Here is a 14,841-nt window from a genome sequence, read left to right as displayed (position 1 = left end):
GTGAAAAACACCGCGAGCTAAAATCGTTCATAAGTCCGACATTAATGTCTCTGACAGTGACAGTAGTTATCGAGTTCCCATGGAATGTGACTGTGTCGTGAAAGACGGATCGGTGGTGATGAAGTGCAGGTTAAACCTATCGTTCTTGAACCTATGACCGACAATAGTGGGGAAGATAACAAGAAGAATTCTAACGTGGATCAAGTACAAGTAAACATTCATTAGTTTGTTTATTAGTATTCTCCAAATCACAACATCCTGTTGCAATTCTGAATCAGCAAACAAAGATGAATCTACATGTCTCAGACTCCGTGAACTGACGTCACTTGCTGACTTGTTGGTTACACTACATACACGGCTAAGTGATTTATGACACCTTGACTCACTGCTGACATATTTATATTATCTACTTATTTATAAGATGAAAATGACTGTAGTTGATACAATTACTTTTCTGTGAATTTAGGCTACAAAGATCAATCGATCTTTAGCTTTACAACGGCGCAGATTCAAAGGGCCTGGGGTGCACAACTTGCTACAAATTATGATAAATTGTTATTAAAATTATCAAAGAGATGTTAATGGTTACTTCATGCACCCCGCTAGCCATACTATTGACATCTATGACGTACACGGGCACATGGAGTACACGTCTTGATCGGCTGTCGCATGCATTTGGATCTGCTATCTATGTAATCTTGACTGTTTATTTTGTTCTACAAATACTGCATTGTTTTGTCTGATATACAGAAATCTGTACTGTTAAACACAAACGATAACATATGTTTTACAGTCGCTGAAACCCTATATAGCATTAATGTTTGTCTCGTTCAAAATATTGCGAATCTAGAGTCTCCAGAACCACTCATGATGGTTATGTCAAGTTTGTCAATATTCCATGGTCTAACACCACACTCAGCAATATTCAGTGATACACGATGTTTGGTAAGATGAGCATTACTCCATGTGGTCAGGGTATGATGGTACACTTTTAACCCTGTCACTAAACCCTTAGCATGTACATTCTATCTAGACCGCCTCCGTGGTGTAGTGGTTAGAGCGTCCGCCCGGAGTGCGGAAGGTCGCGGATTCGATCCCCGTCCGCGTCATACCAAAAGACGTTAAAATATGGTACTTGTTGGTCCCTGCCTGGCGCTCGGCATTAATGGGTACAACAAGGACTGGTCGGCTCGGAGTCAGTATTGGGGTATTCATGTTTCACTGCGGCATGGTATCTCAGTGGGCTAGCACTATAAAAGCAGCTTCAGTCTGGGCTAGTACAAGCAGCCGCACATACACATACACACGCATGCACGTCGTCATATGAGCGAAATATTCTTAAGCACGACGTTAAACCCAATTCCACCTCCACCACCACCACCACCACATTCTATCTATTCTATTCAAATCCGCCACCGAGGGGTTCACTTTACTTGGGTTAAACGGATTCCTAGAGTTTGACGTACAGGGCTATGTCAGACAGCGGGCCGGCGCCCAGGGCATCCAGTACCTATAGAAAAAGGTACAAAAGCGCCTGAGAGTGTTTATTGGTGAGACAATGAGGGTATAACAGACCTTCTGGCAGCGTCGTACGTGTAGTAGATGATGACGGCGGGGGTGATGACGATGTTGATGAAAATCTGACTGAAGAGGTTACAGAGACGGTCCGTGTCCTGGGCGAGACGCTGATCGCTACAAAACAGTTTATAAAACATAAACAGCCAGGAATGTTACAACTACATCACATTGACAGATACAGTATCATTATAGGAAATCCAGAAATGTATATATTACCCAACGTACATAGTTTAGGTCACTCGTTCATTATGGTCAACCCGGGGTCAACCGAGGTCCCCTGTTCAACATGCTGGGAATCACACATTTTCTGGTCCAGAATGGATTACCTGATCTATTCTAACAATCATACGATTGTCCTTGGTGGCTAATATGAAAAAAGACGCTCTTCTTCTCTCAAGTTCCACAGTATATTTTTAGGTTTTATTCTGATGCTTTATATAAAACACCTACGATTTGATATAAAAACTCAGCTCATCGATGAGAGACAGATTATGTTTCGCGCACTGCTTCAAGACCTGCTGACCTTCAAGGATGAGCTGAACCGGTCTGATCGGACGTAAAACACTTTTCCCATGATATCCGGTAAAAAAAAAACTTGTTTCAAAGCCGGGAACCAAATCAATTTTCATTCTGAAATGAAGAACCTTTCAAACCAATTCCAGCAGTTTGACGATTCAGGATCATACCCGGGTGTAATATATGATTCGAACATACTCATACTTTCAGCAATGGACGCAATGCCAGAAGGAACAGGGCGATCGTTCAGACCGATGTCACTTGCTAGGCGATGTTTGTTGTTTCACGCCGCACTCAGCAATATTCCAGCTATATGGCGGCAGGCCGTAAATAATCGAGTTGGACCAAACAATCCGGTAATCAATAGCATGAGCATCGATCTACGCAAATGGGATACGATGTCATCAGCGAACATGACCATCCGATCCAATTAGTCGCCTCTAACGACAACCATGGGTTGCTGAAGACCAATTCTAGCCCGGATCTTCATGGTACTAGAGGTAAATATTCTATACTGACTTTACAGTAGAGTGAGCAGAACATACGGGTTATCTATGAGCTTGGTCCCTATCCCCACGTGGTAGTATTTGGTGTCCTGAAAGTAGCGGTTGTGGAGGTAGCGGCCGATGAGTTCACGCCACGTGACGTACAGATACGAACCGACGAACGTCTTGCTACTGTAGATCTGCAATCAGTCAATATACGTCAATGCGTACTTAGAACTGCAGTGATATTAACTGAAATGTGAAGACTCTAACATATATAGTGTACAGTTTCACATGTTACGTGCTCGGATTGACGTAATTAGGCAGTATAGTCACAGGAAATTTGGCGATAAACATGAACAACAATTACAAGAGTACTCCTACATATAACATATGTTGCACGAACAACAATTAACAAATATCATATTATGAGTTATGAGTATTAATCTCTATGTTTACAACACTTCACTTTGAAAAATATCTCACTTTCACTTCGACAAAGTTCTCGATATCTGCAAAACTTCACTTTGAAAAATATATCTAAATGTACAGCAATTCAGTTTGACAACTATCTCGATATCTGCAACACTTCGTTTTGATAAATATCTCTATATGTGCAATACTTCACTTTAACTGATATCTCTAGATCTACGACAATTCGCTTTGATAAATCTCGATATCTGCCGAAGTTCACTTTCACATATAATTATCCCTATATACGTGCAACAATATACTATAGATCTACGACAATTCGCTTTGATAAATTTCGATATCTGCAGTAGTTCACTTTCACATATAATTATCCCTAAATACGTGCAACAATATACTATAACAAATATATCGATACATAGACAAGACTTTCTTTACTGTGTCACGTACCAGACATTCGGCCATGATGAAACCTACAGATTTGACTGTGGCTAACCAAAAGCCTCTGCTGTCTTTCTTTCCTAGAACTTCGTAGTATCCGCTAGCGATGAACCCAACCTTGTTGATGACGACTTGCTCTGGGCAGAAATATACATCCATGTAGAGATTATTAGATCAACGTGTTTGTGATTATAAAATGGCTTAAAATTGTACAAACCAGCTTCGGGAATTCTGCTCTTTGAAACACCAGGAGTATCGTTTAGAGTGAGCATATGTTCTTTTAGAGTGAGCATATGTTCTCACACTGTCATGTCCTTACCTAGAGCTGAAAGTACGAGCAGGATAACGGTCTTGCCATGTCCTTACCTAGACCTGAGAGTACGAGCAGGATAATGGTCCTGCCATGACCTTACCTAGAGCTGAGAGAACGAGCAGGATAACGGTCCTGCCATGTCCTTACCTAGAGCTGAGAGTACGAGCAGGATAACGGTCCTGCCATGTCCTAACCTAGACCTGAAAGTACGAGCAGGATAATGATCCTGCCATGACCTTACCTAGAGCTGAGGAGAGACGAGCAGGATACGAGCAGGATAACGGTCCTGCCATGTCCTTACCTAGAGCTGAGAGTACGAGCAGGATAACGGTCGTGTCATGTCCTTACCTAAAGCTGAGAGTACGAGCAGGATAACGGTCCTGCCATGTCCTTACCTAGACCTGAGAGTACGAGCAGGATAATGGTCCTGCCATGACCTTACCTAGAGCTGAGAGAACGAGCAGGATAACGGTCCTGCCATGTCCTTACCTAGAGCTGAGAGTACGAGCAGGATAATGGTCCTGCCATGTCCTTACCTAGAGCTGAGTGTACGAGCAGGATAACGGTCCTGCCATGTCCTTTCCTAGAGCTGAGAGTACGAGCAGGATGACGGTCCTGTCATGTCCTTACCTAGAGCTGAGAGTACGAGCAGGATAACGGTCCTGCCATGACCTTACCTAGAGCTGAGAGAACGAGCAGGATAACGGTCCTGCCATGTCCTTACCTAGACCTGAGAGAACGAGCAGGATAACGGTCCTGTCATGTTCTTACCTAGAGCTGAGAGTACGAGCAGAATAACGGTCGTGTCATGTCCTTACCTTCGAGCAGGATAACGGTCCTGCCATGTCCTTACCTAGAGCTGAGAGTACGAGCAGGATAACGGTCCTGCCATGACCTTACCTAGAGCTGAGAGTACGAGCAGGATGACGGCCCTGCCATGTCCTTACCTAGAGCTGAGAGAACGAGCAGGATAACGGTCCTGCCATGTCCTTACCTAGACCTGAGAGTACGAGCAGGATGACGATCCTGTCATGTCCTTACCTAGAGCTGAGAGAACGAGCAGGATAACGGTCCTGTCATGTCATTATCTAGACCTGAGAGTACGAGCAGGATAACGGTCCTGTGATGTTCTTACCTAGAGCTTAGAGTACGAGCAGGATAATGGTCCTGCCATGTCCTTACCTAGAGCTGAGAGTACGAGCAGGATAACGGTCCTGTGATGTTCTTACCTAGAGCTGAGAGTACGAGCAGGATAATGGTCCTGCCATGTCCTTACCTAGAGCTGAGAGTACGAGCAGGATAACGGTCAGTAGTGTGGTGATGTGTCTCCATGCTGGAAACATGACTTTCACAAGCCGCCATAGCCGCTTGACGAAGACTGTGTCCAACCTATACCTGTATCGGATAAAAAGGAAGCCATGCTTCAAAATAACAAGTGGGAAAGCTTAATGGATATACAACTTCTTTATCAATAATTTAAGCAACGTTTTGATGCTACCATCGTTATCAAGCAAGTTATGTACAATATTGCAGTAGTATAAACAGGAGTAAAGGTTGTTCAGTAACTTGTTTTATGCCTACACAATTGATAAGGTTCATGTACAAAGTGTTAATGGTTGCACAATAAATATAATTGTTACACGAGCAGAATTAACGAGGGAGAAATTAAGGGGGAAGCCAGTGATGTGATGGACACGAGAATAACTGCCTAGGGATGAGTTGATGTGGGAATCAGGAGCGGATACAGCTTTACACAGTTCATTTTCACCCGTTTTCACGAGAGTTTCAATGGTCATTTAATAATCTTTCAGGACAAAAGAGGGGGCACCCCTGCACGCACACGCACACGCACACGCACACGCACACACACACACACACACACACACACACACACACACACACACACACACACACACACACCACCACCACTACCACCCACCACCCACCACCACCACCACCACCCCCACACCCTCTGGATCCGCCTATGGAGATGTGTAAGCAGTGGGGATGTAATATCCTTGGTCTCTGTTTATGGCCGGTTGGAGCGTCTTTATGCTTCTCGTAGTTTTCTTATCTTGTGGTCGGTGCCATTGGTGGTGAGTACATTAATGCTGTTGGAAGGGTGTTGTGGTCTAAGTGAGCTTGGATGAGGTCAGAGATGGTGGGTTTAGAGTCTTTGTTCTTCACAGAGGTTTTTCCTTTACTTCTCACAGGGAGAGGTCTTGACTCACTATAAATTCTTATCGTAATAGAAATAGTGTTCAAATATTCACAATCCAGATGTCACAACATGGATTATGGTGTACCACAAGGTTCGGTTTTTGGACCGGTTCTGTTTACTTTGTACACCACTCAACTAGGCCATGTGATTGATAATAGTTCTGTCGATCATCACATGTATGCTGACGATACTCAGATGTCAGACTGTTTGAATCTTGATGACAGACAACCACTGGCTAAATTAGAATCATGCACCGTCCAGATCGCATCCTGGATGTCAACAAACAAATTAAAGTTGAATCAAGATAAAACGGAAGCTATGCTTATTGGTACGGATGCACTGGTGTTACGCACCTGTCTGTGTGTCACGAAAGTATACCATTTGTACCCTTGGTTAAGAATCTGGGTGTCTTGATGGAGTCCACATTGAGTATGGATTGTCATATACAAGAGCTATGTCGAAAATGCCATTTTCATTTAAGAAGCATCGGCAAAGTAAGGCATTTTATATCCGAGGAAGCTGCCGCTGCATTAGTTCGAACAAGGATATTCTCACGCCTGGACTATTACAATAGCCTACTGTGTGGTGTGTCACAAGAATCTCTTTCAAAGCTACAAAAAGTATAAAACACTGCAGCCCGAAATGTGTGTCTTGCTTCAAATTTTGCACATATACAGCCACTTCTATGATCCCTACACTCACAGCCCATCTCAGATAGAAGTTCTTGTACTCGCATACCAGTGCCTTAACGCTATCGCGCCATCCTATTTGTGTGAACTTGTAAGCCGGAATAATGCAACCAGAACTCTCAGATCCCAGCCCCAAGTTCTGTGCACAGTGCCTAGATACAGACTGAAACGATTTGGATTCAGATCATTTGCCTACCAATCAGCTCTTCTATGGAATTCTTTGCCTGAAGATTTCAAAACAACCCCAAGCCTGCTCTCCTTCAAAACTCTCCACAAAACGTTTTTATTTAAGAAGTACTTTGTCTAGACTCTCACCCAAATAACTTTACTTGTAGCGCCATGAGCATACGAGCTGGCGTGGAGTTTGGTGCTGTACAAATTCACTCATTATAATTCATTATTATTAAAAAGAATTCAAAGTTAAACCAATCTTCCTCCCTCACAATATTGCTTCACCTACTGCTTCAGATGCCGCTGCTGCTACATCTGCTGTCTCAGCTGCGACATAAACCACAGCTTTGACGTCTACCATTACAATGACAATGGCAACTCTGTTGGATACATTTAAGCAAGACATAAACCACAACTTTGGCGTCTACCATTACAATGACAATGGCAACTCTGTTGGATACATTGAAGTCAGACATAAACCACAACTTTGGCGTCTACCATTACAATGACAATGGCAAGTCTGTTGGATACATTGAAGTCTGACATAAACCACAACTTTGGCGTCTACCATTACAATGACAATGGCAACTCTGTTGGATACATTGAAGTCAGACATAAACCACAACTTTGGCGTCTACCATTACAATGACAATGGCAACTCTGTTGGATACATTGAAGCCAGACATAAACCACAACTTTGGCGTCTACCATTACAATGACAATGGCAACTCTGTTGGATACATTTAAGTCAAACATAAACCGCAGCTTTGGCGTCTACCATTACAATGACAATGGCAACTCTGTTGGATACATTGAAGTCAGACATAAACCACAACTTTGGCGTCTACCATTACAATGACAATGGCAACCTGTTGGATACATTGAAGCCAGACATAAACCACAACTTTGGCGTCTACCAATACAATGACAATGGCAACTCTGTTGGATACATTGAAGTCTGACATAAACCACAACTTTGGCGTCTACTATTACAATGACAGTGGCAACTCTGTTGGATACATTGAAGTCAGACATACAACCACAACTTTGGCGTCTTGTATTACAATGACAATGGCAACTCTGTTGGATACATTGAAGTCAGACATACAACCACAACTTTGGCGTCTACTATTACAATGAAAGTGGCAATCCTGTTGGATACATTGAAGTCAGACATAAACCACAACTTTGGCGTCTACTATTACAATGACAATGGCAACTTGTTAACTTGATATCAGAGCGGTCAAAGTGACACGATAAATTGATACGATGACAAGTGTATCGTGTGTCAACAGATAAGGCCAACAAGAGGTGAATCCCATGCATGTTTATCACACGTGTATCTGAGTTTCATTATTTGGAAAAATGAACATTATGTGTGCGTTCACCTAATGGTTATACGTTAATAGAGAAAATATTGGTAGATTGGATGATTAGACTGACTGATTGAGAGATGAATGAGTTGTCGGTCAGGTTGATTTACCAATGACACTAATTAAAAGAGACCATAGTCCCAAATCCACAGTCCAGTGACCTCCTAATCCTTTATCCAAACCTTCAGATGTGGGGAAAGTGAGGTTAAACAATTGATGGGTATGTGGGTGGACGTAGAGTGACGGAGGCGCTGTGTGGACAGGCTGAATGATTGAGAGATGAATGAGTTGTCGGTCAGGTTGATTGCCGGGTATGTGGGTGGACGTAGAGTGACTGAGGAACTGTGTGGACAGGCTGAATGACAGAGAGATGAATGAGTTGTCGGTCAGGTTGACTGCTGGGTATGTTGATTGACCTTGAGTGACGGAGGCACTGGGTAGACGGGCTGAATGATTGAGAGATGATTGAGTTGTCGGTCAGGTTGATTGCCGGGTATGTGGGTGGACGTAGAGTGACTGAGGCACTATATGGACAGGCCGAATGATTGAGAGATGAATGAGTTGTCGGTCAGGCTGATTGCCGGGTATGTGGGTGGACGTAGAGTGACGGAGGCACTGTGTGGACAGGCTGAATGATTGAGAGATGAATGAGTTGTAGGTCAGGTTGATTGCCGGGTATGTGAATGGGTGTTGAGGCACAGAGGCACTGTATGGACAGGCTGAATGACTGAGAGATGAATGAGTTGTCGGTCAGGTTGATTGCTGGGTATGTTGATTGACCTTGAGTGACGGAGGCACTGGGTAGACGGGCTGAATGATTGAGAGATGATTGAGTTGTGGGTCAGGTTGATTGCCGGGTATGTGGGTGGACGTAGAGTGACTGAGGCACTATATGGACAGGCTGAATGATTGAGAGATGAATGAGTTGTCGGTCAGGCTGATTGCCGGGTATGTGGGTGGACGTAGAGTGACGGAGGCACTGTGTGGACAGGCTGAATGATTGAGAGATGAATGAGTTGTCGGTCAGGTTGATTGCCGGGTACGTGGGTGGACGTAGAGTGACTGAGGCACTGTATGGACAGGCTGAATGATTGAGAGATGATTGAGTTGTCGGTCAGGTTCATTGCTGGGTATGTGGGTGGACGTAGAGTGACGGAGGTACTGTATGGACAGGCCGAATGATTGAGAGATGAATGAGTTGCAGGTCAGGTTCATTGCTGGGTATGTGGGTGGACGTAGAGTGACGGAGGCACTGTATTGACAGGCGGAATGATTGAGAGATGAATGAGTTGCCGGTTAGGTTGATTGCTGGGTATGTGGGTGGACGTAGAGTGACGGAGGCGCTGTATTGACAGGCTGAATGATTGAGAGATGAATGAGTTGTCGGTCAGGTTGATTGCCGGGTATGTGGGTAGACGTAGAGTGACGGAGGCACTGTGTGGACAAGCTGAATGATTGAGAGATGAATGAGTTGCCGGTTAGGTTGATTGTTGGGTATGTGGGTGGACGTAGAGTGACGGAGGCACTGTATGGACAGGCTGAATGATTGAGAGATGAATGAGTTGTCGGTCAGGTTTGTTGCTGGGTATGTGGGTGGACGTAGAGTGACTGAGGCACTGTATGGACAGGCTGAATGATTGAGAGATGATTGAGTTGTCGGTCAGGTTCATTGCTGGGTATGTGGGTGGACGTAGAGTGACGGAGGTACTGTATGGACAGGCCGAATGATTGAGAGATGAATGAGTTGCAGGTCAGGTTCATTGCCGGGTATGTGGGTGGACGTAGAGTGACGGAGGCACTGTGTGGACAAGCTGAATCATTGAGAGATGAATGAGTTGCCGGTTAGGTTGATTGTTGGGTATGTGGGTGGACGTAGAGTGACGGAGGCACTGTATGGACAGGCTGAATGATTGAGAGATGAATGAGTTGTCGGTCAGGTTTGTTGCTGGGTATGTGGGTGGACGTAGAGTGACTGAGGCACTGTATGGACGGGCTGAATGATTGAGAGATGATTGAGTTGTCGGTCAGGTTCATTGCTGGGTATGTGGGTGGACGTAGAGTGACGGAGGTACTGTATGGACAGGCCGAATGATTGAGAGATGAATGAGTTGCAGGTCAGGTTCATTGCTGGGTATGTGGGTGGACGTAGAGTGACGGAGGCACTGTATTGACAGGCGGAATGATTGAGAGATGAATGAGTTGCCGGTTAGGTTGATTGCTGGGTATGTGGGTGGACGTAGAGTGACGGAGGCGCTGTATTGACAGGCTGAATGATTGAGAGATGAATGAGTTCCAGGTCAGGTTGATTGCCGGGTATGTGGGTGGACGTAGAGTGACGGAGGCACTGTGTGGACAAGCTGAATCATTGAGAGATGAATGAGTTGCCGGTTAGGTTGATTGTTGGGTATGTGGGTGGACGTAGAGTGACGGAGGCACTGTATGGGCAGGCTGAATGATTGAGAGATGAATGAGTTGCCGGTCAGGTTTGTTGCTGGGTATGTGGGTGGACTTATGCGTCTATTGTTACAATGACAATGGCAACACTGCTGGTTACATTGAAGTCAGACATAAACCATAACTTTGGCGTCTTGTATTACAATGACAATGGCAACTCTGTTGGATACATTGAAGTCAGACATACAACCACAACTTTGCCGTCTACTATTACAATGGCAACCCTGTTGGATACATTGAAGTCAGACATACAACCACAACTTTGGCGTCTACCATTACAATGACAATGGCAACTCTGTTGGATACATTGAAGTCAGACATAAACCACATCTTTGGCGTCTACTATTACAATGACAATGGCAACTCTGTTGGATACATTGAAGTCAGACATACAACCACAACTTTGGCGTCTACTATTACAATGACAATGACAGCTCTGTTGGATACATTGAAGTCAGACATACAACCACAACTTTGGCGTCTACCATTACAATGACAATGACAACTCTGTTGGATACATTGAAGTCAGACATAAACCACAACTATGGCGTCTACCAATACAATGACAATGGCAACTCTGTTGGATACATTGAAGTCAGACATAAACCACAACTTTGGCGTCTTCCATTACAATGGCAACTCTGTTGGATACATTGAATCCAGACATAAACCACAACTTTGACGTCTACTATTACAATGACAACCCTGTTGGATACATTGAAGTCAGACATAAACCACAACTTTGGCGTCTACTATTACAATGACAATGGCAACTCTGTTGGATACATTGAAGTCAGACATAAACCACAACTTTGACGTCTACTATTACAATGACAACCCTGTTGGATACATTGAAGTCAGACATAAACCACAACTTTGGCGTCTTCCATTACAATGGCAACTCTGTTGGATACATTGAAGCCAGACATAAACCACAACTTTGACGTCTACTATTACAATGACAACCCTGTTGGATACATTGAAGTCAGACATAAACCACAACTTTGACGTCTACTATTACAATGACAATGGCAACTCTGTTGGATACATTGAAGTCAGACATAAACCACAACTTTGACGTCTACTATTACAATGACAACCCTGTTTGATACATTGAAGTCAGACATAAACCACAACTATGGCTTCTACCATATATAACAAGTTTTATGGATAACAACTTCTTTATTTTCGTGAGTGCGACGTTTCGATACAGATTCTTGTACCGTTGTCAAGCAAGAGTGATACATGAAGTGTAGGAGCTGCATATATATACTGTATATAACAATGAAACAACATAATAGACAAGGGAAACAACATAATTGCCATGATTGGCTAAGCAGTAAGCTGATGAAGCCAGTAAGTACATAAAGGATAGTGAGAGGAAGCCAGAGATGTAGTTACAATGAGATGTTTATACAATGGATGCGATGTTTATACAATAGACTGGGCTTGGTGGAGGAGTGGATCATAAGCAGATGGAATGAAGTATCCTTGGTCACGGTTGATGGTAGGCTTGTGCCGTTTGATGTGAATGGCTTCTGTGAGCTTGCGTTTAGTGAAGTCCGTTTGGTTGTTGGCGAGAATGGTAATGTCGGACCACTCTATTTGATGATTGGGGTTGGCTTTGATGTGGTCAGAGATAGCTGATTTGGTGTCGGAATTAGCAACAGAGGTGCGATGTTCTTTGACTCGGGTGTTGAAACAGAGCAGAACAACCAACTACCTTTCCTTGATGTCCTTGTGTCCCGCACCTCCTGCAACCAACTCCAGACCTCCGTGTACAGAAAACCAACTCATACGGATCAATACATCCACTACAACTCCAACCACCCACCTAAAGTCAAGACCGGCGTCATCTCTACATTGACCAGAAGAGCCAAAAACATCTGCTCAACAAACCTACAGGAAGAAATTGAACACCTGAGGAAAGTCTTTGTGGAACGCAACCACTACCCACCTGAAATAGTCAACAGAACCATCGAAGCAACGCTTTCACCTCCTGCCAAAAGGTCTAAACTAGAATCAGCCCCCATCAAGATATCCATTCCCTACATTGGTAAACCATCACACCAAATCAGCCGACTCCTGAAACAACAGGCAGGAATAGACACTACCTTCTCAGCGTCCTCCAGCCTCAACAACCTCCTCCATGCCAACGGAAGAAAACAACCCACCGTCAACAACAACAACCCGAAATGTGTTATTTACAAAATAGACTGTGATTGTGGACAATGCTACATAGGTGAAACATCCCGACCCATCAACACCCGAGTCAAAGAACATCGCACCTCTGTTGCTAATTCCGACACCAAATCAGCTATCTCTGACCACATCAAAGCCAACCCCAATCATCAAATAGAGTGGTCCGACATTACCATTCTCGCCAACAACCAAACGGACTTCACTAAACGCAAGCTCACAGAAGCCATTCACATCAAACGGCACAAGCCTACCATCAACCGTGACCAAGGATACTTCATTCCATCTGCTTATGATCCACTCCTCCACCAAGCCCAGTCTATTGTATAAACATCGCATCCATTGTATAAACATCTCATTGTAACTACATCTCTGGCTTCCTCTCACTATCCTTTATGTACTTACTGGCTTCATCAGCTTACTGCTTAGCCAATCATGGCAATTATGTTGTTTCCCTTGTCTATTATGTTGTTTCATTGTTATATACAGTATATATATGCAGCTCCTACACTTCATGTATCACTCTTGCTTGACAACGGTACAAGAATCTGTATCGAAACGTCGCACTCACGAAAATAAAGAAGTTGTTATCCATAAAACTTGTTATATATTGTACGTCTCAACTTCTAAAATGCCACTCAAACAAGTTATGGCTTCTACTATTACAATGACAATGGCAACTCTGTTGGATACATTGAAGCCAGACATAAACCACAACTTTGGCGTCTACTATTACAATGACAATGGCAACTCTGTTGGATACATTGAAGCCAGACATACAACCACAACTGATAACAAAGGCCAGTAGAAGTGAAGTAGTACACTCGCCTTGTAGTATGAACAGCGGTAACAACTCGCAGCGATGTCCGACAACGTGTGATCTGCTCGGAGTCCATGATGCAGATGGTCACAGGCGTATGAGAGGGTCACGTGGTGGGATGAGGCCTTATCGTTACTTACATTAGATGCGTGCACTGTAGTGAGTGAGTGTAGTTTTACGCCGCACTGAGCAATATTCCAGCTATATGGCGGCGGACGTGTACTGTAGTTATACCGGATATCAGTCATTCAAGTTCCGGGGAAACTGTAGTTATCTTTATATCTTTAAGTGGATTTTCACTATTTCCTTTCTAAATCTGGTAATATCATATCTTGTATAGCGTTACTTTTCTTTCGCTGTAGGGTAGCGGTTATTTCACGTCGACGTTTACAGTTCATTGCAGCATGTTGAGATCTGTTTTTGTTTCTAACTACCCGACTTCATTTTGAAGACAGTGCCTGGGTCTTATCCGTATGCCTGCTGAATACGTGACCTTTAGTACCGTACTTCATATAAGCTTAACAGCAAGTCTAACTTGATATCAGAGCGGTCAAAGTGACACGATAAATTGATACGATGACCTGCAGTGTATCGTGTGTCAACAGATAAGGCCAACAAGAGTTGAATCCCGTGCATGTTTATGACACGTGTATCTGAGTTTCATTATTTTGAAAAATAAACATTATGTGTGCGTTCACCTAATGATTATACGTTAATAGAGAAAATGTTGGTAGATGGGGTGATTATACTTACTGATTGAGAGATGAATGAGTTGTCGGTCAGGTTGATTTACCAGTGACACTAATTAGAACTGACCATAGTCCCAAATCCACAGTCCAGTGACCTCCTAATCCTTTATCCAAACCTTCAGATGTGGGGAAAGTGAGGTTAAACAATTGATGTGTATGTGGGTGGACGTAGAGTGACGGAGGCGCTGTGTGGACAGGCTGAATGATTGAGAGATGAATGAGTTGTCGGTCAGGTTGATTGCCGGGTATGTGGGTGGACGTAGAGTGACTGAGGCACTGTATGGACAGGCTGAATGATTGAGAGATGAATGAGTTGCCGGTCAGGTTGATTGCCGGGTATGTGGGTGGACGTAGAGTGACGGAGGCACTGGGTAGACGGGCTGAATGATTGAGAGATGATTGA

General features: G+C 43.8%; 1 protein-coding gene across 1 annotated transcript in view; it reads right to left on the bottom strand.

The window, feature by feature from the left end:
* The window catches only part of LOC124285399 (lysosomal cobalamin transporter ABCD4-like), a 31,791-nt gene extending 18,012 nt beyond the window's left edge, over positions 1–13,779 (bottom strand). Inside the window, exons 1-5 of the mRNA XM_046721623.1 lie at positions 13,698–13,779; positions 5,039–5,157; positions 3,459–3,586; positions 2,640–2,779; positions 1,576–1,692 (exon numbers count right to left, since the gene is read on the bottom strand). Coding sequence (XP_046577579.1) covers positions 1,576–1,692; positions 2,640–2,779; positions 3,459–3,586; positions 5,039–5,157; positions 13,698–13,765 — 572 coding nt within the window. The 5' untranslated portion in view covers positions 13,766–13,779. The remainder of the gene's footprint in view (positions 1–1,575; positions 1,693–2,639; positions 2,780–3,458; positions 3,587–5,038; positions 5,158–13,697) is intronic.
* Positions 13,780–14,841: the final 1,062 nt, after the last annotated feature.

Source organism: Haliotis rubra, unplaced genomic scaffold (assembly GCF_003918875.1).
Source record: "Haliotis rubra isolate DU_JTF1 unplaced genomic scaffold, ASM391887v1 Scf36, whole genome shotgun sequence".
NCBI lineage: Eukaryota > Metazoa > Mollusca > Gastropoda > Lepetellida > Haliotidae > Haliotis > Haliotis rubra.
The sequence above is the reverse complement of the archived record's forward strand: the minus strand, read 5'-3'. Positions and strand labels throughout refer to the sequence as shown.